The sequence below is a fragment of the Ornithorhynchus anatinus genome, chromosome X1, assembly GCF_004115215.2.
Source record: "Ornithorhynchus anatinus isolate Pmale09 chromosome X1, mOrnAna1.pri.v4, whole genome shotgun sequence".
NCBI lineage: Eukaryota > Metazoa > Chordata > Mammalia > Monotremata > Ornithorhynchidae > Ornithorhynchus > Ornithorhynchus anatinus.
This window is the reverse complement of record NC_041749.1, coordinates 47,767,966-47,792,716: the sequence shown is the minus strand read 5'-3', so window position 1 is coordinate 47,792,716 and position 24,751 is coordinate 47,767,966. Positions and strand designations below refer to the sequence as shown.

Here is a 24,751-nt window from a genome sequence, read left to right as displayed (position 1 = left end):
CGATCTGCCCCAGCACCAGCTAAGCCTCAGTGGCCCGCACCTCCCTCCACTGAGCTCTTCACTGGCTCCTGAGCCCTTTCTGTTTTTCTCTCTGCACTTGGTTGGGCTCCAGTTAGAGAAGTCCCCTATGGGGACAGGGGGAAGGGAAATGGACAAAGTGAGAGGAAGTAGGGCAAAGGGGATGATTTCAGGGGAAGGGGTTTCATCTCGTGCAGTAGACAACCCCTCCCTAATGCCAGGACCCTGAGGGTGTAGCCCCCTCCCCGCTGCTCAGAGCCTGTCTGTGACAGTTCAGTTCTATGATTTCTCAAGGGACCATGAGCTCAGGGGCTCCATGGAGCCTGCTGAAGCCCTGGCTACCCTCAACCTGGTGGGAGCCCCCCCTAAGCTGCTCAAGGCCTCGGCTGCAGGTCCAATCCATCAGGTGACTCTACCACCTTTCTCCCCAGGTGTTCGAGGCTGTGATCTCTTGGATCAACTATGAGAAGGAGACCCGCCTCGATCACATGGCCAAGTTGATGGAGCATGTCCGCCTCCCCCTCCTGCCACGGGACTACCTTGTCCAGGTGAGTACTAGCTGCCACTGACCTGTGGCCAGCTGTCTGTGCCAGACTGGGCCTTGCTGGTCCAATCACCACCATTTGGTTCTGGGTTTGTGGGCTGAAATGCGCACCGGGTTAGTGGTCCACCCCCTGCTGGACCAGCAGCTCTCATCCACCTCTTGCCCGCCCCTCGCCCTCCCCTGCCCCACCCTGGCTAGCTAGCCATCAGACAGCTTGAGAGCCCAGCCCCTTCCCAGGGCATTGCCTGAGTACAGACTCACAGACCTCTAGCCCCAAACCTCCCCACCCACGGACACCCCAGGATAGGTTCACCCGAGGGCCCGTAAGACCAGCACAGAGGGTCAGGGCCTGGACGGGCAGCCTGGGAGTGAAGGGAGGGCTTCCCATTGATGGCAGGGCTAAAGACTTTCTCCCCATTCAGTGGGGCAAGAGGGTGAGAAGGAGTTTCTCAAAAGCCCAAGAAACCACCGGCCTTTGAGCCCAGGATGTAGTTTGTGTAAGGAGCTTGCGGCTTCAGTATCCGGCCTCTGCTTGTGGATCAGAGCCTCAGCCTAGTGTGCGGGAGCTCACCACTGCTCTCTGTGGCTTGGGAAGCCATTACAGCTTTTATAGGGAGGTCACTGGTCTCCTCTTGCTGGTCCCAGGTAGAGATGTTCCCACTCCCTGGGTTTCTCCGTCCAAGGGGGAAGACTCCTAGTGCTCACTCAGCTCTTCTTGTCCTGGGGGAAGCTGGAGAGGTTGGGGTTAGGGGCAGGGCCAAGAGGGCTGTGTAGTCATTCAATTCATTCAACTGTATTTACTGTTTACTGTTGTTTATCTCTATTAAGGTGGAGGGATTAGCATCCAAGGGCCAGAGACAACTAAGGGTCAAGCCCTGTTAGCATTCTGGCCTCAGGCACCCTGGAACCCCTGTTGGACTGCTGGTCCGGGGCCCCTTCCTCACCACCCATGTCAGACAACGATTCCTTGGACCGCAGGAGTCCTGCGGTCAGTGGGCAGGTCTTGGAGGAGCAGTGAGGAAGGGTTTAGGGTCTTGGGGGAGCCGTGGCTGATAAGCGCTGTCTCCCTGGTTGGGACCATGGCCTGGGATCTTCTGAGAGCAGTGAGGAAGAGTTTAGGGTCTTGGGGGAGCCGTGGCTGATAAGCGCTGTCTCCCTGGTTGGGACCATGGCCTGGGATCTTCTGAGAGTGCATTGTCCATATGCCATATTCCCCCTGCTTCTTGAAATCCCCAGGATCCCAGCCCTGAGATCTGTTTCCAGGGAGTCCTGCTCTTCCGGGCCCCTAGGGTCAGTTTCTCATTGGTCCAGGGGCCAGCTCTGCCCGACCACCACCAGGGATGGAGAGCAGTCCTGGGGGAGGATAGAGCAGCCTTGTGCTCTGCCGGGAGAAGAACAACTGGAGGAAAAGCCTGGAGAGGCAGATCAGTGGCTGACAGGGACAGGGATTCTTTTCCAGACAACTGGGAAAAAACAGTAATGGCACCTAGTATTTTTAGAATATTCTTATTTTTATTGAATAGCAGCATGGCCTAGTGGATGGAGCACAGGCCTGAGAATTAGAAGGACCTAGATTCAAATCCCAGCTCCACCATTTGTCTGCTGTATGACCTTGAGCAAGTCACTTCACTGTGCCTCAGTTACCTCATCTGTAAAACAGGGATGAAGTCCGTGAGCCTCATGTGAGACATGGACTGTGTCCAACCTGATTATCCTGTACCTACCCTAGAGTTTAGTACAGTGCATGGCACATAGTAAATGCTTAAAAAATACCATTTAAAAAAATTCAGAGCCTTCTGGTGGCATTTATCTCTTTATCTTCACAGCAGCCCTATAAGGCAGGGAGAGCTGCTGTCTTATCCCTGTTTTATAGGTGGGTAAACTGAGGCCCAGAGAGGTTAAGTGACTTATCCAGCATCACATTACGTAGTAGGCCAGGGGCAGAGCTGGGATCAGAACCTGGTTGTACTGACACCCCACCCTCATGCTCTTTCCCCTGGAACCCCATTTGTTCCCCCAGGCTTTCGTTGCATTCCAAGGCTGCCAGTCACCCTTGTCCAGTCATGCACATGGGCTACATCCCTGCTTCCCAAGCCTCTGACTGTTCTGAATGCACTCCTGCCCGATCTCTGTCCTCAGGGGCCCTGCTGGGTACTGCAGTATTCCTCCCTGAGAGCCCTGGCACCTATCGCCCACGGGCAGAAATCTCCGGCTCACACGACTCTACTGGCGATTTTAGCGGTGGCTCCCATTCAGCTGCTGGGTGCACTACAGAGGTGTGATGTTTCCTTGCCAGGAAGGCTAAGGAAGTAGGAGGTCTGCAGCTGGCTGAGGCCAAGAGGGATTTGGAAAATCTGGGAAGGAATCTGTTCTGAGTGGGCCTGCCTGTCCCTTCCTGTGCCTGACCTTGTCTGAGTCCTCAGCCTGATCCTCCCAGACTGAGCTTCCCTGGAATGAGACCAAACCCTCCTTTCTCAAGAGGTGTGTTCCCTGGGCTACCTCTCTGGCTGTCTGGCTGTCAAAGCTCTGGTGCTAGGGCAGTTTCCCCCCACCTTGCCTCCCATGCCATATGAACATCAATGCCTGCTTCTCCCGGTAACTGGTGCTGTGTCTTCCAGACTGTGGAGGAAGAAGCTCTGATCAAGAACAACAATACATGCAAGGACTTCCTCATCGAGGCCATGAAGTACCACCTGCTGCCTCTGGACCAAAGGCAACTGATCAAGAACCCCAGGACCAAGCCCCGCACACCCGTCAGCATGCCCAAAGTAAGACCGTCCTGGGTCCCCGTACGTTGCTCTGGCTAGCGGTCTCCTAGGGAGCCCAGACTTGTGGATGACCTTCCCCCTCCAAGGATGGAATGGGGGGCGAGTGACCCCAGGGTGGACACTGAGCCCTGGCAATCCTCTCACCACTGCTGGCCCCTAAAGCAGTTAGGCTCCTGCTGACGCTGATTCCAGATTAGTGGCAGAGGAGGAGGAGGAGGAGTTGTAATGAGGTGCACTATTCTAGGCACTTGGGAAGAACAAAATAGCAAAGTGAAACATTCCCTGCCCACAAGGAGCTGACAGTGTAATGGGGGAGGCAGATAAAAATATCTATAATTGGAGTGGTTGAAATAAATTGAGAGAGCATATATACTTGAGTGCTAAGTTTGTAAGTGGTAGAGTTGGCTGATGTGACTCAGGGTACCTGGAAACCAATCAGGGGATACCCGTTGGAGGGGGTCGGAGTTTAGGAGAGATTTGAATGTGGGGAGAGCTGGGGTCTGTCTGCTGTGGGGAGGGAGGGAGTTGCAGGCTGGGAGAGCAGCATGAGTCAGGGGACGGAGGCAGGAGGGTGGGGAGCGAGGTAGTGAGAAGATTGGCTTGGGAAGAGTGAAGTCGGCAAACTGGAGAAAGAGGGAGAAGAGAGCAGGAGGTGAGTGGGGGGAGGCAGATGGTGACAAGGCCTGAAACCGACCAGGAGGAGGTTTCATCTGATATGGCGGGACATGGTGAAGGGTTTCAGAAAGAGAGATGTGGGACGAATGGAGCTTCAGAAAGATGGGATCCGAGCTTTAGGGTGTGGTGCATTTTGGAAACGGGGGGTGGGAGGGTGTTGGAGGCTGGGAGGCCAGTGACGGGGCTGGAGTAGCAGTAGCCTAGCCGGAGCGAGACCAGAGCCCATATTAGGGTGCTGGCAATTTGGGAGGAAAGAAAGCGATGGATCTGGGAGACTTTGGGCAGGAAGAGCCTTCTGGATTTGGCAGCAGATTGGAGGTGGGGTTAGAGGACAGCGGAGAGTCAAGAGGGACACCAAGGTGGTGGGCTTATGGGGTGGGGAAGATGGTGGTGGTGATGCTCAAGCTGGCAGTCAGTTGGGGGAGCGGATTCAGCGGGAAGGAGGAAGAGATATATTTTTGACATGTTGAGTTTTGACATGCTGTCAGGACATCCAAGGGGAGGTGTCCTGGAGGCAAGAGGAGATGCAGGGTTGCAGGTCAGGGCTAGAGAGGGAGATGAGGGAGTCCTCTACACAGAATTGGTATCTGAAGCCATGGGAGTGGGAAAGAGGGGAGAATGAGATGCACATCATCTTGATTCTAGTTATTGCTATTGTTTTAATGAGATGTTCATCCCCTTGATTCTATTTATTGCTATTGTTTTTGTCTGTCTGTCTCCCCCGATTAGACTGTAAGCCCATCAATGGGCAGGGACTGTCTCTATCTGTTGCTGATTTGTACATTACAAGTGCTTAGTACAGTGCTCTGCACATAGTAAGCGCTCAATAAATGCTATTGAATGAATGAATGAATGAGAAGAGCGGAAGGCGTAGAACAGAACCTCCAGGAACACCTATGGTAAGAGGATGAAAGGAAGGGGAGCAGCCAGCTGATGGAACTGAGAGACTGAGCCGTTAGAGAGAGTGGGAGAAGAACCAGGACTGTTTTGTATGAGCCAGACCAAGTCCTTCTAGCATCTGTGGAATCATCCAGTCACCCAGCCGGAGGTCCAAGCTTTCCTCTGGGGCCACTTGTCTGTTTGCCTTACCTGAAAGTTCTTTTATTCTCTGCCCCTGTTCCTGGACTGTTCCCGTTCAGCGTATTGGAGGTTCCCATGTCACTGTTTCGGTCCTGCAAGGGATGGCAGGGGCTGGTGCACATATGCCGCCTCTGAGGAGTGACCTTAGCTGGATGGAGAGCTCTGCTCTTGGCAGAACCGAGGGCTGGGACCTGGTAAAGGGGTCCCTCGCTGTAATTAGTGAGGGCCAGTGAAGAGCATCTCTCCATTGGTCTCAGTCTAAAAAGATGAACCACTTTCTAATGATGAGAGTGCCAAGCTTGAGCTTGACTCCGGAGCCCCGCTGGGACAACCCACATGCACCACTGCTGCTGATAGGTACCTGGCAGGGCCATGGCTTCTGCTGGCACCTCCCCAGACAGATGGGCAGATGCTCTGGGCGGAGGCAGTTGTCAGCTCTCTGCTAGGAGGGATCTTGGGCCTGACTGCCCATTCCTTTCAGCTGGGCATTGGCCCTGGGCTCTGGGCTGAGTGCTGGGCTGGGCACTGGACTAGGCACTGGGGTTGGATGCTGAGCTGGGCTCTGGCCATGAAGCTGGGTGCTAGCTGGGACTGGTGGCTGGGCTGGGCACTGGGTTGGGAACTGGGGTTGGAGCTGGGTTGTGGACCCTGCGGCTGGGCACTGGGGCCAGCCTAGCCCAGCACCCAAGTCAGAACAAATGAAGGGTACGCTGGCTTCAGGGGCGCCTCCTGCTGACTGCCTGAAACTGGCTTTCCTGGCTGCCCTTGCCTCCCTCCTGCCAAGTGAATGGTGATGCCCTGCCCTCCCTCCTCACCAACCTCCCCTGTCTAGGGACTCAAGTGAGTCAGGGTGGGCAGGTCCCCTAGCTGGGGGCAAATCTCACCAATGCCTTGATGCCAGGCTGGTGTGCAGTGCTGTTTCAGAACCAACACACGTCCACAGTAGCCAGGTGCTCAGTTGCCATGGGCAACCCTCGAAAGCCACCCAATTCTCCGTCCCTTCACCCATCAGCGGTAGCCCTGGGAACGTGCAGAAGCTGGAGAAACGCCCAGGTTCTCCACTGCCACACCATCGCATCTGACATGACTCTGCCTTTCCTCTCTGGACAAGCCATTTCCACTGGGAATTTGTTTGTGACCCCTGGTAACACTGAAGTTAACCAGGGAGCTGAAGGATGGTTTTGCGGCCGGCCCTTGGGTCATGTCCACCCAGGGAGCTGGGTGGGTTCAACTAGGACTAGAGTGGGGGTGGGTATGGAGCCAAGTGGCCACAGGGATGGGGGCGGTAAGCCTGGGCTGTGGAGACCACAGGCCACAGAGGACTCAGGCCTCGGAGGGCATAGGTTGCAGGGCTCTGACCAATCAATCAATGGTATTTATTGAGTGCTTACTGTGTGCAGAGCACTGTACTAAGTGCTTGGGAGAGTCCAATACAACAGAATTGGTAAATTCTGATGATGGCAGCTGGGCTCTGTGTCCACATCTCTCTGCAGGTGATGATCGTAGTGGGTGGGCAGGCACCCAAGGCCATCCGCAGTGTGGAGTGCTACGACTTCGAGCAGGACCGCTGGGACCAGATCGCCGAGCTCCCCTCGAGAAGGTGCCGGGCGGGTAAGGAGGGCACAGTGCTCCCCCATTTCCCTGGCAGTGGCTCCTGGCAGCTGCCCACTTGGATCCCTCCGCTTCGGGGCTCAGGGATCCAAGGTTTCATTGCCTCCTCTGACCAGAATTCCCACCATACTCTGAGGAATGGCTTGTGCAGCCTGAGTTTGCCATGCCTAAGGGGGAGTGGGGAGAAAGATCTCAGGGAAGAGGGAACATTTGCGTAGTGTGGTCCTAGATGAGTCCCCATGCAGCTGTGAGGCGGCCTGGCCCCTGCTGGGTCCCAGTGCAACAGTGCCACAGTCTGGCCTCTGTTGGCTGAGCCTGCTGCTCATGTAGTGAAGAACACCATCAGGAAGGACAAATCTACTGAGCTTTTGTGCCCCTGCTGCGACCAGGACCGGGGTCGGGTCCTTTTGGGGACGGGGTGCACTGTCCCTGGGGACTGAAGGACTGGTCAGAATAAGCCGTTTGCCACATAGGAAGGCACCCTCACTCCCGGGGCAAGCAGCAGGGAGGGTAAAGGAGGAATTGGGGCACAGTTCTGATCGGCCAGTCCGTGATGGGGTCTGGGGGCGTGGGGCGGCCTGGGTTGCCCAAGGGCCGGCCGAGCATTTGCGCCAGCAGATGGCACGGTGAATGCCCAGGGTGGATAATCCAGCCCCACATGGCCTAGTGATCGCTGAATAACTGGTGTGCCTAGGAACTCCCTCAGCCTCCAAGCCCCCGCCTCGAGACCTGGGGGCTCAGGGTCTTGCTCCCCACTGGGACCTCAGCCTCCTCCCTGTGTCTGGCAGGTGTAGTGTTCATGGCTGGCAGCGTGTACGCCGTGGGTGGCTTCAACGGCTCCTTGCGGGTGCGGACAGTGGATGTGTACGATGGGGCGAAGGACCAGTGGACGTCGATCGCCAGCATGCAGGAGCGGAGGAGCACGCTTGGGGCCGCGGTGTTGAATGATCTCCTGTATGCCGTGGGCGGTTTCGATGGTAGCACCGGTGCGTGCTCAGAGGGGCTGGGTGGTGCCAGGGGGTGGGCCGGGAAGGATCAGGTACTCGGGGAAGCTGAGGGAGCTGTTCGGGCACTGCCTTGGCCCCTGCTGTATGGGGCCTGGTCACCTGGCACTGCCACCCTGCACCCTGCTTTCCCGCAGAGCCCGGACCGCACAGCCTCCCAGAGGAGACCCCTCCACCCCCCACCCCCCACCCCCACTTCATTAAGTTTAGAGGCAGCCCAGACCCTAAAACCAACCTGTGTCTCCCTTGCCTCCAACTATTGCTCACTCCCTCCTTCCTGCCTAGAGTTCCTGCCCACTTTGCTCCCGAAAGACTATCAATCAGCCCCAACTTCAAAGCCCTACTAAAATCACATCTCTGCCATAGAGACTTCCCTTACTAATCTCTCATCTCCCTACCCTATTCCCCCTCTCTTCTTTGTCACCTATTCACTTGGGCTTGTACCCCTTCCGCCCCCAGCCCCATAGCCCTTATGTACATACCTTATACTCTGCCCCTTCCCCTATCTGAAATATATTTTAATGTCCAACTCCCACTTTAGTTTATAAGCTCACTGAGGGCAAGGATCTTGTCTACCTACTTTATTATATTTTACTCTCCCAAGCGTTTGGTACATATGCCCCACTCATAGTAAGAGCCCAGTAAGTACCACTGATCTATTACCCTGGCAGCTCCATTGGCTCAATGGCTTGGGCCTCCAAAACTATGATTCTGAAATCCACAGGATCCTTGACTGGGCCCCTGCCTCTAAGCCAAAGTGCCCCCAGCCCCAGAAACCTATCCCACGGCTTCCTCTGCCTCCCGGGTGGAACAGTACCACACTTGTGCCAGGCTTATATCTTCCTGGCCATTGGCCTGTTTCCTCTCCTGTGCCCGCAGTGGAGATGGAGGATGGTCTGAGCTTGGCCCTTGGGTCACTGCCCCCAGGTCTCACCCCTTGGGTCGGAAGCGGCCGCCTCTCAGACCATTCCGTCCCTTGCCATCCCCCAGGCTTGGCGTCGGTGGAGGCCTACAGCTACAAGACGAATGAGTGGTTCTTCGTGGCCCCGATGAACACGCGCCGCAGCAGCGTCGGGGTGGGAGTGGTGGAAGGTGAGGAGTCGTGCTTCCCCGGCGACCTCCAGGCGAGCGCGCAGTACCACGCCGGCAGATGGGCTGGTGGGTGGGTCTCTCCTCTGCATCTGGATCTGCAAGCGGCTATGTCCGACCCGAGTATCTTGTATCTATTCCGGCGCTTTGGTCCGTGCTTGAACACAGTAAGTGCTGAACACATGAACCATGATTATTATTATTATGAGGTATGCAGGGAAGATGTGTTCCGTGGCAGATGTGGGAAGGGAGAGGTGTGTTCCTGGGCAGGTGTGGGGAGGGAGAGATGGGCTCTTGAGCAGGTGTGAGGAGGGAGAGGCTTGTTCTGGGTAGGTGTGTAGAGGAGAGGTGTGTTCTTGGGTTGGTGTGGGAAGGGAGAAGCTTATTCCCAGACAGGCATGGCGTATGCCTTATTGCAATCATGGCCCAGCAGCTTAAGGCTCACCAATGAACCTCTGATCTTCCTATCTCGGTTTTTGAATTAAAATTTGCAGGTTTTGCACAAATCTCTCCTGATACCCCTAATAAATAGTAATATTAATGGTATTTGTTAAGCGCTTATTATGTCCCAAGAACTTCACTGAACAGTGGGGTAGAAACAAGATAATCAGGTCCCTCATTGGACTCACAGTCTTAAGTAGGAGAGAGGAAAGGTATTGAATCCCTATTCTGCAGGTGAGGGAACTGAGGCACAGAAAAGTTGCGCCTTGCCCAAAGTCACACACAGCAGGTATGTAGCAGAGCCAGGATTAGAACTCGGGCAGTTCTTCTGACTCCCAGGACCGTGCTCTTTCCACTAGGCCATACTGCTTCCCTAGGATCACAGAGGTAGACCACCGGCAGAGCCGAAACTCAAACCCAAGTCTCCAGCCCCACGACCCTGCCCGCCCTCCACTAGGCCCCACTGCCTCCCCAGTTGTCAGACAAGATGTCTGGCAGAGACCCTCCAAAGCACTTTCTGCCTCCTTCCGAAATAGGCGGGCAGGCTTTGAGTCTCAGGTGTTTTTGAACATCAAGAATTTTTGTTCAGGTCTGTGGAATGCTCCCAAGGACTTAGTATAGTGCTGTGCACAGTGAACATTCAATAAATACCATTGATTGGTTGATTGGGAAAACAAAATGAAAATAATGGCCACCTGAATTTATCATCCATTTATTCAGTGTTGGAAAGTAAGTGCTATTTTTCCAGGGGACAGTTCTTTTTTGCAAGCACCAAGCTAGTATCTTAATTTCAGCAGCTAATGGTACAAATCATCAGCCGCAGATATGGGATTCCCCTACCTAGTTCAAACCAAGCCTCTTTAGCTTCTTCTTTTCACATGAATTGAATTACTCTGAATTCCTTTGAATGTTTCCCCTGCACCCCTGACCCCAGCCATCCTGCTTGGTGACAGACCCGTGGAAGGGCTTAGTGTGCCCCTCAGGGTCACCTGACCAAGCTCTCTGTGGGATAGAAAATGGATCACCCCAGCAGTGGGCACAAAGCGCAGGCAGTTTATATCAGGAACTCAATTGAGGGGAAGAGACTCAGGAGCAGTTCCTACCATTCATGGCCTCATTTCCTGAGTTTGGCTAGCTGGTCCCTGCCCCAGCTGAGCACCCCACCCTTTGGTGTTCATCGGGGGAGGTCTCTTCCCACTGTGGGCTGTCTCAGGGACTGATCCCTGAGTCTCAGACCCCAGAGCATCTTTCAGTGGGATGTTAGAGACCCTTTACCCTGATCGTCCCCATCCCACCCCTGCTCTGACTGGAGAGAATAAACCTCCTGGCTGCTCCGCGAGAGACATGCAGAGAGAGAGAAAGAGACTGCCGGCTTCTCTGGCCCTGGCCAGGCTGGGCTTCCTAGGCTCAGACTGGATTCCTTAGCCGACCTAGGGTGAACCAGTGCCCGAGTGAGTCTCGGTGAGACCAAGACACAGACAACAGTGCCTGAGTACCTCCAGGCAGGGCTTCCCCAAGGACAGCTCTTCCCACGCATATGCCCCAGGGAAGCCTACCCAGGAGAATTCTCACCATCGGAGAGACCTGTGTGGCTTGGATGCCGATGGGTTCAGGTGTTTCTACAGTATTTGGTGTGCTATCTGGGCTGCCTGCACTATATCTGTCTGTCCCAAGTGGGTCAGCAATCTGTCTGCCCTGCAAGGCCTCCACTCCTGATGGCCCAGAGGAGTGTTGTTTGCAGCCAAGGCTGCAAAACCAAGGCTGTTTTTTGAATTTTATTATTATTATTAATAACAATCATATTTATTGAGTGCTTACTGTGTGCAAAGCACTGTACTAAGTGCTTGGGAGAGTACAATATAATATCAAACACATTCCCTGCCCACAATGAGCTCACAGTCCAGAGGGGGAGACAGACAATAATATAAATAAATAAATAAATAAATATATTACAGATATATGCATATGCACCATGGGGAAGGGAGAGAAGATGAATGAAGAAGCAAGTAAGAGCGGCACAGAAGGGAGTGGGAGAAGAGGAGAGAAGGGCTCAGTGAGAGAAGGCTTCTTGGAGGACATGTGCCTTCAATAAGGCTTTGAAGTGGGGGGAGAGCAATTATCTGATATGAGGAGGGAGGGCGCTCCAGGCCAGAGGTAGGATGTGGGTGAGAGGTTGGCGGCAAGATATACGAGATCGAGATACATTGAGAAGGTTAGCAACAGAGGAACCAAGTGTGTGGGTTAGGTTGTAGTAGGAGAGCAAGGTGAGGTAGGAGGGAGCAAGGTGGTTAAGTGCTTTAAAGCCAGTGGTGAGTTTTTGCTTGATGCAGCGGTGGATGGGCAACCACTGGAGTTTCTTGAAGAGTGGGGAAACATGGTCTGAACGTTTTTGAAGGAAAATGATTGGGCAGCAGAATGGAGTGTGGACTGGAGTGTAAAGAAACAGGAGGCAGAGAGGTCAGCAAGGAGACTGATACAATAATCAAGGCAGGAGAAGATAAGTGCTTGCATTAATGTGGTAACAGTTTGGATGGAGAGGAAGGGGTGGATTTTGGTGATGTTGTGAAGGTAGAACTGACAGGTTTTAGTGATGGCACTTAAGTGCTAACTGTGTGCCAGGCACTGAATTAAGCACTGGGGTAGCTACACGATAATCAGGTTGGACATAGTCCCTGTCCCACATGGGCTCACAGTCTACACTGGAGGGAGGACGATTTAAACTGAGACACGGAGAAGTGAAGTGAATTGCCCAAGGTCTCACAGCAGGCAAGTGGCAGAGCTGGGATCCGTCCAGTTCCTGTTGCCTGAACCAGTCAGAGTTGAGAAGGAGAGGAGGAGGAGGCCAAGTTTGGAGTCGCACCGCTGGAGACAAAAGGCCAGCTGGGCAGACGGTTGCAGTAGGTCGGATCCCTACCCATCAGGTGGATTTCCCAACTGGCCCCATTTGTCCTGCCCAGAGCAGCCAAGATGACTGGACGTCCTGGCAGTACCCCTCACTCTACACATAGGGACTGCCGTAGTGGGGCCCTTGTTCAACCCCCACAGCTGCCTGCGGGCGCATGGGGCAGGCACTTGGTGTGGGGACACTCAGGGCTGGCAGTGGGCTCCTGGCTCCCGGGGAGCACAGTAGGGCCCATCTTGCTTAGAGCCTTTCCAGGCTCGGCAGGAAACCGATTGGGAGCTCTGTGCTTTGTGCGGCGCCAGGACCCGGGCTCAGGTTTTAACCTGTCATCCCAGGAAGGCTGGGGCCTGGGCTCAGTTTCTAGTCTGTCAGCCAGGAGGGTCAGGGCCCGGGATCAAGTTCTAGCCTGTCAGCCCAGGAAGGTCGGGGCCCAGGCTCAGGTTCTATCCTGTTGACACTGGAGGATCAGGGTCCAGGGTTTGCTCCTGCCATGTCCTCGCCAGCACTGGCCACTGCACCGGGTCTGCAGGTGGTGGCAGTCAGTGTTGCTGACGGACTGATGGCTTATGTCTTTCAGGGAAGCTGTACGCGGTTGGGGGCTACGACGGGGCATCCCGCCAATGCCTGAGCACAGTAGAGCAGTACAGCCCCGCCACCAACGAGTGGACCTATGTGGCTGACATGAGCACCCGGCGCAGCGGTGCAGGTAGCGAGCATGGCCCCTGGTAAAGCGGAGAACCAGGGGCATCCCGAACCCATGGTTGCCCATGGTCGTCTGCGGTTACCCATGGTTGTCCTCAACTGACCACGGTTACCCACGGTTGCCTGCGGTTACCCATGGTCGTCCGCAGTTGCCCTTGATTCCCTGCAGTTGCCCACCTTTACCCAAGTGGTTGTCCATGGTTGCCCGCGATTGCCCATGTGGTTACTTAGGGTTGCCTATGGTTGCCCAAAGTTACCCGCAGTTACCCACAGTTGCCTGTGGCAGTTCGTGGCTTCCCGTAATTGCTCACAGTTACAGATGGCCACAGCCAATCTTGTCTCCTCTGTGGGTGATGAGCCGCCCAGAGCCTTTCTCAGTTTCCTCCTACCAGTCCCCATGGGTGTTTGCAGTTGCACTCTGGAGTTCACACTGCAGTCTTCCGCTGGGCAAAGGTACTCCATGTGCCATAGTTTCAATAATTACTTCCCCAACGACGCCCTGCACATCCCGTTCTGGACTCAGAGACGGTCCCGCACCCCTGCCAGAGCCACAGGTACCCTCTTGACCTTGTGGGGCACTGGGTTGGCCCTGTTGGGCAGTGGAAAATGGTGCCAGGCCAAACCGGGTAAGTCAGTATCCTGCAAAACCAGGCCCAAGGCTTTGGCTCTGACCTGCATGGCCAGTGTCCAGGAGAATGACCACTCCCCCCAGGACTGGGAGGGCCATGGACTGTGGTTGGCAGTGTTCCAGCTCTAGAGATTGAGTGGGTGTTGGCCGTGGTCATGGCAGACGGCTCCTGATGGGGCGGGACCAGGGTGTGCGGGCTCCTCGGGGAGAACCTGAGATCGGTGGTCATCTCCAATGCCTGTTCCCATCCTTGGCCCTCAGCATGGAGGAGCTACAGAACGAGACAGTCACCTGAAAATAGAAGGGTCATTCCCCTTCCCGCTGCTACTTCATCATGGTGGTGGTGGAGGTGGTGGTGGTGGTGGTGTTTACCCCTTGGGGAAAAGGACAATGAAAAAGCCTCACTGGACTTTGCCTCATGAAACTCAGTTCTGTGCTGTGCTGGGTTTGGGGTGACTCTGCTTTAATCGGTGTAGCCCCACCACCCACAGACACTGAGCGCACCAGCCTTGGAGAAGAGACAGTGGCGACTGATTACTGGGGTCCCTCGGGGACAAGCACCAGCTTGTCTCAGGTGGGGATGGGGAAGGAGTCCCCCAACGACAGTGGTGGAGGAGGCATTCCTGAGACTTGAGGGCCGATAACCCTCAAGAAGAAATTGTTGAGAGCATTACGGGCTTGTGCGTGGGGCCACCCGCACTCTCTCATCTTTGCCGATCATGCTTCCACCAAGGCCCAAAGTGTGATGAGCGAGGGGATAGGCAGGGATGTAGCATCTTCTGCTGTCACTTCCACCAAGGTCATTTCTCAGTTGGCCCCAGAGCAGGTCTGTGAAACCATGGAGGCCACGAGGGGGATGGAGGCCCTCCAGACCAGCCGCAGCCTTTTGCAATAAAGCTCTTGGCCCCCACAGCTGAGGCATGAGCCGTTTGAGGAGTGGTGAGGGTGCAGCTCGGGTGCCCTGGGCGAGTGCAGGCCTTGTGCTCTGTCTATCTGTCAGGCGTGGGCGTGCTCAGCGGCCAGCTGTATGCCACGGGGGGCCACGACGGGCCGCTGGTCAGGAAGAGCGTGGAGGTCTACGACCCCGGGACCAACACCTGGAAGCAGGTTGCGGACATGAACATGTGCAGGAGGAACGCAGGTAATCTCCGACCCCAAGGACTCTGTGCTGTGGAGCTGTGGGAGAGCTTCTTCTGTCCCGTTGGGTCTGTCCCTCAACTTGCCCCAGGGAGGTGACAGCATGGGTGCAGAACACGGGCAGGCGGAGGGTGTGGCTGGCATCATAGGTGCCCCCTCCTCACGTTGATGACAGAGAGAATGGGGGCAGTGGTCTCTTTGGCTGCCCGAAACTGACTCCTGGCCCTGCTCACTCCAGGGTTCTGATGAGGCCCGGGTGTTTCCAGTCAGGGCCTGAAAGATCCAAAATAGGGGCTCTCTGTCCTGTTAGCTCTTTGAAGCCTGTCCCCTCCCTTAAAGTCCCTGTCACCTCTCCAGAGTGGCAAGTGGGCACCTCTGGCAGGCAGCCATTCATTCATTCAATCATATTTATTAATCGCTTACTGTGTGCAGAGCACTGTACTAAGTGTTTGGGAGAGAACATTACAACAATACAGTACAGTGGAGGAATCCCTCAACAGGGGTCCAAATGCCTCCACTGGTTGGACCAGGAGGGCATCTGCAGGAGTGTGCGAGATCTAGGCTCTTTGGTCAGCAGTGTCATGGGGCAGCCGGACCCCTCGGGCACAAGGCCCCAGAGCGGGAGATACCAATGTCGGGAGGATGGGGGTGACTCAGACCCCAGCCCTTCCCAGGTGGGGTGAGTCACAGCTACATCCCCACTGTGGTTCCCCTCTTGCCACCAGAATGGGGATTTAGAACCCCCAAAAGCTTCTAAATTCCAGCCCCTGCAAGCCCCCTGCCTCCCTCCCTTGGTGCCCTGCTTTGACCCTCGGTGCCTCCCTTAGTCTTCCAATGTTGCAGTGTTCCAAGCACTTGCCGGGATTCCACTCCATGCCTCCTGGCCACCTGTTGACCTCCAGATCACCAGACCAGGCTGAGGCCGCTTCCCTCCTGGAGGCCAACTCCAGGCCAAGTCCCATCCCAGAACCAACCATATTCCAGGGCCATCTGGATCACTGGGCCTGGTTGTCTCCTGCCAGCCCCACCCCCACCCACCCCGCCAGCCACCTGGACAAGCTTAACGGTGCTGGGGGAAGAGGGAGGGAAGGGAGAAGCCACCGCTACATTGTAAGATCGGTCCTGAGGCAAGATGTCAAGGAGGCAGGCAGACAGAGTGGAGAGAGAGCCTGGTGACAGGGGGCACAGTATATAGGGGTCCAGGTGGAGACCAGAGCCACAGACCATTGAGGGGGCAGCTGGGCAGGGAAGGGATAGAGCGGGGGGGCTGATGGCCTGCTGGGCAGGTAGCCTGGTGAGAGGGCTAGAGCTAGAGAGAGGCAGCATTGGGCGGGAGAAGCCACAAGCTTAGGAGGCAGCTTAAAGAAGGAGTGGAGAAAAGGGAAGATAGCTGTTTCCGGGCAGGGCCAGGTGGAGGACCAGGGAGACCAGAACCCTTGAGAGCTTGGTCCATGCCTTTTATAGGCTCCCAAGGTCTACTTCAGTGCCCTGTGCACCATTGGGTACTTAGAATGGGACCCTGCAACCCAGTGGGCAGCCAGTGAAATGCACCGGGCACCCACTGTGTGCAGGGTAAGGCTTTGCACACGGTGGGCACTCAGTACAGCACCTTGCACAGAGTGGCTATCTAGTCCAATACTCTGCCTGCAGTGGGTGCTCAATAAATAATGTTGGTAACAACAGTGAAGCTCCTGACCAGGCAGATGGGGAAGGGCCAAAATGGGATTCAGAAAGTTGAATGATTCACAGGGAACAGATGGTAGAATTCCTCCTTGTGGAGATCCATCAGACCCTTCAGGGAGTCCAGGCCCGTGAACTTTTGGCCTCAGCGGTATGTTTCTGGTCCAGGATCACTCCTTTCTCACCAAGCTGCACCGCAAGATCATTGAGATTGTTGGTGAGGAAACGTGTCTAATGCCCGATGGTGTATTCATTCCTTAGTACAGTGCTCTGCACACTATAAGTACTAAATAAATACTACTACTACTGGCTCCAGGGCCCGCCAGTGGCCTGCAAGCTTGATCCAAGGCCTGTCTTTGTTCCCAGGAGTGTGTGCCGTGAATGGACTCCTGTACGTGGTGGGAGGAGATGATGGGTCATGCAACCTGGCCTCCGTAGAATACTACAATCCCGTCATTGATAAGTGGACATTATTGCCAACCAATATGAGCACGGGAAGGAGCTATGCAGGTAAGGGGATCTCTCAAACTGCCATCTCACATGTCTACACCTTGCTTTGTATGAGGGTGGGTCTTTAGGTGGGTGGGCAGGTGCCTAGTTGGGCGGATATGCTGTGGGGTGGTGTGTAGATGGTTGGGTGGCGGGGGGGACTATGAATGGGTAGGTTGTGGGTAAGCGCATAGATGGGTGGGCAGGCAGGTAGGTTAGCTACCAGAATGGGTGGAGACAGATGTGGAGTCGAGCACGGTGGAAGACAAGCGTCTCGGAGACTTGTTGCAGTAGAACTCATTCGGTGTTGGTCAGAGCAAGCTCTGGTGTGTGCGACTGCTCGGGAAGCAGGCAGGAAGTGCGGGTGATGGAGGAAATTTTGGCTTTGAGCTTACAGTCAGGTGGAGGCTAAGTGGGGAGTTGCTTAAGCTGGCCAGTCCACCTGTGGTTTGGCAGGGTTGCACTCTTGGTAGACAAAAGAAACGAATCGCGTGCTGTCTGGAGGGAGGTCTTCCCCACTCTCGGAGCGGAGGTTGGCCACCAGGGAGCCTGGATTTCATCAGCATTCTCTGCTCCATGCATCTGTTCAAAGAAAGCCCACTTCCCAGCAGGAAAGAGCAAATTGAACCTTCAGAACATTCTTGGTCTCTTTGTGCCCAGGGACGGTGCTATTTCCAGATGCTACAAGTAGCCCAAACTCATCCTTCAGAATTGTACGTATTTGGCAAATAGGTCCATCACCAATCCTTCCCAGAACAAGGGAAGGAAGGAAAGGAAGGAAGAATGATTAATGTTTGTTGCTATGCAGAGTTCCTGAAATAACCTGCCCAGAGAGTGTCCCAGCCAGTCAGTTGCCAGACTGGCCTCCGAGGACACATCAACTTGATGGAAATGCAGGGGTGCTGAGCCCCTGACGATGGGACCTGTGCTCCCCCTTCAGATCCCGTGCCATTAGTTCCAGACTCTGGCAGTTGGGAGAGATTTTGGAAATGCAATTCTGGAGGTGTTTCTGAGGGGGAATAGTCTAGGCGATGTTGGACCCCAGCCACTAAGCCCCTCCTGAGCAGGAACAAGCTTGGGCCAAATGGGATGGGCTCCAGCTGGCCAGTTCGGGGGGCCCGGGACAGTGGATGTAGGAGGGTGGGAGGGAGGGACCCAAGGAAGCTCCTGGCAACCCAGGGGAGCTTGGCCCAGTGAAGGCCCCTCTTCCCTATATCTGGCTCTCTAGGTCCAGTCTTGGGTGGCTGAGAGTGGGAGGGGTTCGGCTAGTGTTCCTTATGTGATGGGGTACAGGCAGGCCCCGGCTGATGTAGCAAAGAAGGTTTGTGACCTGAATCCAGGAGCACACTTGGCCCAAGACATGGTGTCGGGCCAAAGCTGGCAGGGATGGAAGCAATCTCCCTGACCACGGGGATGGAAGACCAAGAGGCGGCCACCACACCCTTCCTCCACAGGCCCTGAGCCTGGACAATGCCATGATGCTGGACCGCAGACCCGCCCAACCCCTGGCCATCTGGGAAGGAACCTCTCTGAGGCAGTGGGAACTCCAGGAGGCCTAGGGGACCAGCAGGACATAGCAGAAGGAGATTAGGTGCTGCAAATAGCACGTGGGATGGCACCCCATGGTCAGTCTTTGAGGCAGGCATTGTCCTGCGTTGACTTCTTCAGCTGCCTGCACACCTGGAGGCAAGCGTCATCATCAGGGCCCCCGACATGGAACCCGAGGGGCAGATGGGCATTCACTGGGGAAAGTTGGCGGAGGTCGGTTGGCAGACTGATGGGCCGGATGGGGCTGTGGTCACTCCCCAGTCACTTGTGTTGGTTCTCAGATCCTCCAGTGTTTGCTTGATCTCACCCATCTGGTTTGTGGGCTCCTTTTCTTTCCAGCAGTCTGGGATGGAGAAAGAACAATTGCTGCCCATCCACATTTCTCCTGGGACCTGTCTGTCCTTTGACCTGTCGGAGCAGGCCTGGGCAGGGGGCCAAGGACAGATGGGATGGCCAGGCACTGCCAGTCCTATAGTTGGGGCTATCTGGGACCTCCAGATTGTAAGGCTGCCCCGCACATCCCAACCCTCTGCCCCCAAAACATCGCCTTCCCCGTCGGGTTGAACGTTCAGGTAGGATACTGCCGCCTGGCTCTGGTTTGCGAGGGAGGTGTGGCCCAAGCCTTGGCGGCTTTCCTGGGCCCACCGAGCACACAAGTGAGGAGAATCACAAGTAGATGTGATTTTTTTTAAATTTTGTTTTTGTTCTCACACTAGGCGTTGCTGTGATTCATAAACCATTGTGACATACATCCAGCCTCAAGCAGGCGGAAGGTGTAGGAAGTGAATGAATGCTGCCGCTGCTGCTGGGAGCACAGAGAAGTGTGACTGTCACCTGACTTTATCCAACCCTCGGGGACCTCATCCAACACACGGCCAGTAAAAACACAAGAATGTCCCCTGCCGCTCTGGTTTGGCAGTGAGTAGTGAAACCACATGAAAACCCTATGATGAACCTTCTACGTTTCCTCTCCGCTTCGGCCTCTGGGCTGTCCAGAACAGCCTTCTGAGAGCGGCTGCTGACCCACGCCAGGGTGCCGAAGCCAGAGAACTGACCAGCCTGGATCGGACATGATACCTTTTGTAGGGATCCTCTGATCCTCCCCTCTCCCTATTCCCCTTTTGCCCCCCAAGCCCAGAGCAAGGGCTAGCCAGCCCAATAAGGTGGCCCGATTAATATGGGACCAGGGGCTTTGTACTTCATAGGTGGTGAGTTTGGAAGGCTGCTAGCCTTAGAGTGCAGCCTTGTAGGACAGCAGTTGGAGTGGTATTGAGTCCATTAGTATCCTCTTAGTGACCACGTGCATGTATCAGTTCTTGGCAATTGTAAACTTTTTGTGGTGAACAGCTGGGGAGCGATTGAAGATGGGCCCTGCCATTCTCGTGCCAGGAAGCAAGGCTGTACTCATAAGCCACGGGCCAGCGATGCATCAGATTTCATGGGGCAGTCCTCGGGACAGTCAGTGGAGTCGACACCAGGCAATCCGCACAGCAGGTCATGGAGCAGGCACGAAGCCATCCTCAGGTAGTCCACGGAGAAGTTCCCCAAGCCATCTTGGGCAGTCCATGTAGTAACCCATAGAGCAGGTCATGGAGCCGTCCTCAGGCAGAACACAGAGTGGTCCACAGAGCGGGACATGAACACAGAGTGGTTCACGGAGCAGGACACAAACACAGAGTGGTCTATGGAGTAGGACACAGAACAGTTTCCCAAACCATCCTTGTGCCCATAGGGTTATGAAGCAGTCCTCAGGCAGAACACAGAGTGGTCCAAGGAGCAAGACATGGAGCAATTCCCCAAGCTTGGGCAGTCCACAGAATAACCCACGAAGCAGTCCCCTAATCCATCCTCAAGCAGTTCTCAAGCAGTTCATGGAGCAGATCAAGAAGCCATCTTCAGGCAGAACATATAGTGGTACATGGAGCAGATCACAGAGCAGTTCCTCGAGCTACCCTTAGGCAGTCTGGAGTATCCTGCAGAGCAGGTCATGGAGCGACCCAAACGCAGTACACGGTGTTCCACGGCGCCATCCACAAACAGTACACAGAGTGGTCCACAGAACAGATCACAGAGTGATCCATGGAGCCGTCCACAAGCAGACTGGTCCACAGAGCAGATCACAGAGAGTCCTCAGGCATTCCACGGAGCAGACCAGAGAGCTGGTCATAGAGTCATCCTTGGGCAGTCCACAGAACAGGTTAGAGAGAACAGGCCATAGAGTCATTCTTGGGAAGTCCACGGAATAAGTCACAGAGCAGGTGACAGAGCCATCCTCAGTCCATGGTGTGGTCCACGGAGCAGCCCTCCTCAGGCAGTCCATGGGGCAGATCATCTGTGGGTCCCTGGCTTGTGACCTTAAGAGGCAGAAGACACAGAGAATAGGCTGCCTTGAAGTCTTGGAGATACTAATTTCTCAAGCGGGGAGAACCCCAGCCCACCTGGTGAACTCTTTTTCGTGGATGTGTGGAGAGGAGGAGAAAAACAAGGAAGAGGAAGAGGAGGAGGAAGTTTCTGCCCCCTCGAGGAAGCTGGCCCATGACCCCACCCAGAGCACAAGCCCAGTATGCCGCTGGCTTGGCTACGGAACGTTCCATTCCACCCTCAGGATGTCCAGAGGGATCCCCAGGCAGCCAGCAGGCACATTGATATGGATGCAGGGAATACCAACGGGGGGGCAACGGCAGCCAGACGCACAAATCCATCATTCAAGCGTGGTCGGACAGATACAAAAAACAGACAGATGGGCTGCCCTGGTCCCGGCCTCATGTCCACTTGCCACAGGAGAGGTGTCCTGGGCCGGCCTTTTTGGGCCCAGCTCCCCTCCAGAGTGGCAGCCTCGGTAGAGCCAGAGGAGCATGGTGTGTATTTGAGGACGTGGGGAGGCCCAAAATGAGCCCTGTCCCAAGCCACTGGGAAGGAACGGAATTGAGTGGAAGTGGGAGTGGAGGCTTCCAGCCTTGGTTTTCGTCTCTGGGGACCAAGAGATTGAGCTCTGTGAGTGGTGCTGGTGACCGGAATTGAGTGGAAGTGGGAGTGGAGGCTTCCAGCCTTGGTTTTCGTCTCTGGGGACCAAGAGATTGAGCTCTGTGAGTGGTGCTGGTGACTTGTGGTCAGCTGAGAATGGAGTGAGCAGCTTTGTGGCAGTGGAGTCGGCTCTTGGATCTGGCCATGAAGCCCAGAGGAAGGAAGGGCCCCCAGAACCAAATACCACCCTGGGGCGAGGCAAAGAGACTGTCTCCATTTCTGGAGGCCAAATGGGCTGTTAGCCCTTCAGATCATTCCAGGACACAGGCAGGAACTACGCCTACTGCCTAACTTTCAAACACGTAGCACTGAGCTACATTGGCTGAGCCAATGGTGGGGGGAGCCTCAGCCCCTCCACAGACGTCTGCATGCCCATTGGCCCTCCTGCCCTCACACCCATGGTGTTGGCCCTGCTGCCTTGAGAAGCGCCTTCCTGCATTGTGCTTGCTGGTGTTCCTTCCAGCCACAAAGCCAGTGACTGCATTGCCCCAGGGCTGGACTGGACCTCTCTGATGGGATCTAGCAGCTTGGTCTAGAGGGGTTCCTCTGAAGGAAAGAGCAGGGGGCTGCCACAACACCGATTCCACCAGAGCCAGGCCGGCCCAGGGCCAGCTGCGGAGGCTCCCCTCTCCCCAGCAGGAGAAGGGGCTGGTGGGGAAGGGGAAATAGAAAGGAAGAAGGAGGAAAGGGGCAGGGAGAGGAGGAGGAAAAGGACGAGGAGGAGGAGGAGAAGATGGCGATTTGGTTTTGGGTTAAACTCGATTTGCAGTGAAAAATGCACTCTGCCTGGCAGCTCAACCCTCCCATGGGCAGGCAGGAGTCAGGGCATCGAGCAGTTAAGAGGGAGGGGGGCTCTGCTGTGTGTGCCCCACCCATGGACACACTCTTGGTGCAGGCAAATGGTGGCCCTATGGCTCTGCCCTCCCCTTATTCTGGTTTTGCTGCTGCTTCTGCCTCCCAGAAGGCCGTGTAATAGCCGAGGCCTCAGGGAAATGCCATCTGCCCCATCCTGTGCCTGCTCCAAGGGATCTGAACCCTGGCGGGCCACCCCAGAAGACCAGTCTACCTAGAGCTGTGGCCAGTTGGGAAGGTCCCAGATAAATTGAGTTAATTCCGGGGCAATGTGGCCTGTGCCACAGAAGCCCCTGCCATCCCCTCCCCACCCCTCACCCACCCCTGAGTGGGGTCGGGTGGGTCCTGTGGTCTCCGCTGGTCCAACAGACCAGTCTGTCCTCTGATGTTTGCTCTCCCAGTTTGACCAAAGCCACTAGATCTGGATTTCGGCGGGCCACGCTGGCGTGGCGGAGGGTCCTCAGCCCAAAGTGCCCATTCTGCCCCAGGTTCCAAAGGTATTCCTCATGGTGGCCTGGTGGCTTCCCATCTGCCCTAAAAGATGTGGCACGATGAAAATCCCGAAGACCTCGTTTTTCGCTATGCAATATGCTAGACGTCACTCTGTGGAACCCTGGTGGTAACTGCCCGAGAACACTAGTTCACCTGTCGTTACTTCGGTATTTGTGAGTAACATTTTTCTGATCCTGAACCTGGCCTGTCAGAGATCTCGCTTTTTTATTGCATTGCAAGTGCAGGCTGGGGCTGAAGACTTACTGTAGATATTTTTATAAGATTTTTAAGAGTTTTTGATCACTTTTTATGGTCTGTGGGGAACAAGAGGCAGCACCTCCGATGTGCTTTTCTCCCTCTGCCCGGCCCATGCCAGCGGCTGCACAGAGTTTAGCCGCGGTGTTTTCTACACAAACCAGGCTTGGAAGCCACTGCGGGGTGCCACGGTCTTGGGCCCGGAACCTTTTAACCTTTGAAAACTCCAGCCAGACGGCCCGAATCCACGGGGCTTCTCCAGTGCCCATCTCACCGTGCAGGTGCCTATACCACGTGCCTGCCCGGCCTGGCCTGGCCACTGCCTTCACCACAGGCTCCCTCATCCTCCACTCCCCTGTGGTCCGGCATTGCTCCACACTGCCTGGGGCCCCGCCCCTGCACCAGCTCCCCATGTGGTCTGGCATTCCTGTCCACCTGGCAAGCTGGGCTGGAACATAAAGTCTGCATGGGGACCAGCTCAGCCTTCTGCAGTCTCCTGCAGCCTCCGGTGGCCCCCAGGCTTGGAACCCGGAGGAGGCCAGTGTGGCTGCTAGGCGCAGCACCTCAAACCTGTCAGGGCCACTCAGGGGCTGCATGGGGCAGGCTGTTCAGGAAGCTCCAACTCACTGCTCTCCAGGAGAGGATGAATAGTGGAGGAGGGGTTTCTCCCCACTGAATCCCCCAGCAGCCTTGATTCCTTTCTCTTCTTTGGGGGATGGGCGGCCTGAGATTGCCGCAGGCCTGGGTGCGGCTGGGCCTGCTTTCCCCTGGGGGAGTGTGGTCAAGGCTGTGCACCTTTGCAAAGACAGCTTGTCTCAGGCCCCTGTGCCAGGCAGGTGGGCACAATGTTCTTCTCATGACAACCCCGGCGATGGTCGGCCTCTATAACCTTGCCCTGTGTTTTTTGTCCCCTGGTGGAGCAGGCTTGATGGCGCTGCCCCAGGCCTGCATCTGGAAGCGGAAGAAGATCCCCCAGCTAAGGGTGACATTGGGACTGCTCCACCGCTCTTACAAAAGCCAGGGCTAGGCTGCCCCGCAGGGCTCCTGGGCACAGGCACTCCAATCTGGGCAGCTGGACCCTCTGGAGGCCTGGCCCAGGGGTGACCATTGGGGGCAGGGAGCAGCCGGACCCTCATTCCCCAGAGCTCCTCTCTGCTACCATTGTTCAGTGCTTCGCCCGCCTACAGGGACCAGTCAGGAGATCTTGTCTGCTGTGTTGTGATTTCGTACTGCTTCTCTCCGTACATGCCATGTGCACCGCATGACCCACACCCTGTTCTCTCCACAGGAGGGTGACATAGGCGAGATTACAGGAGGTGGGCGGGGGGCTGGGTGGAGCTGTTCTGGGTCCAGGGCAGTGTGCTGAGCCTGGCAGGCAGGCCCCTGGAGGAGGGGGTGTCACGGCAGCCATGGTCACATCCATGTTGGGGAAGCCGGAGCTGCGCTCTCCTTTTGGGAATGGCATTCTCCCAGCCTCACTTTAATGGGAATAAAAGCTGGACTCTCAACCAGTCTCAATATCTCCTTGAGACCGCCTCTTTGGGGTTCAACTCTCCCCAGTCGGGGCAGCAGGCAGATGGGTAGCCAGCGCTGACTGGCAGGGGTGGTGGGTCTTGAGGGGGAGTCAAAAGAGGGAGGGCCATCTGTGGTTGTGCAGACCCTCTATGGAGATCCCTTATGGTTCAATGGACCTGGTTCCTTTTCCCACCAGTCCTCCCCATCCAGTTCCCCTACGTCCCTACAACTCCTACCCTGCCCCAGTCCTAGCACCAAACGCTTAACTCTAACCCTCCCCTTCTCTCTAGTGCTTCT

At 55.7% G+C, this 24,751-nt stretch overlaps 1 protein-coding gene across 4 annotated transcripts in view; it reads left to right on the top strand.

Annotated features, from left to right (window-relative positions):
* The window catches only part of KLHL3 (kelch like family member 3), a 74,317-nt gene extending 49,870 nt beyond the window's left edge, over positions 1-24,447 (top strand). For 2 of the 4 annotated variants that reach the window (XM_029050785.1, XM_029050784.1), the window contains exons 7-15: positions 450-566; positions 3,181-3,330; positions 6,579-6,696; positions 7,485-7,682; positions 8,691-8,792; positions 12,710-12,838; positions 14,463-14,603; positions 16,646-16,789; positions 19,033-24,447. In XM_029050785.1, the coding sequence (XP_028906618.1) occupies positions 450-566; positions 3,181-3,330; positions 6,579-6,696; positions 7,485-7,682; positions 8,691-8,792; positions 12,710-12,838; positions 14,463-14,603; positions 16,646-16,789; positions 19,033-19,061 (1,128 nt within the window). In that variant the 3' untranslated portion in view covers positions 19,062-24,447. The remainder of the gene's footprint in view (positions 1-449; positions 567-3,180; positions 3,331-6,578; positions 6,697-7,484; positions 7,683-8,690; positions 8,793-12,709; positions 12,839-14,462; positions 14,604-16,645; positions 16,790-19,032) is intronic. The other 2 variants (XM_029050787.1, XM_029050788.1) reach the window with 2 other exon arrangements.
* Positions 24,448-24,751: the final 304 nt, after the last annotated feature.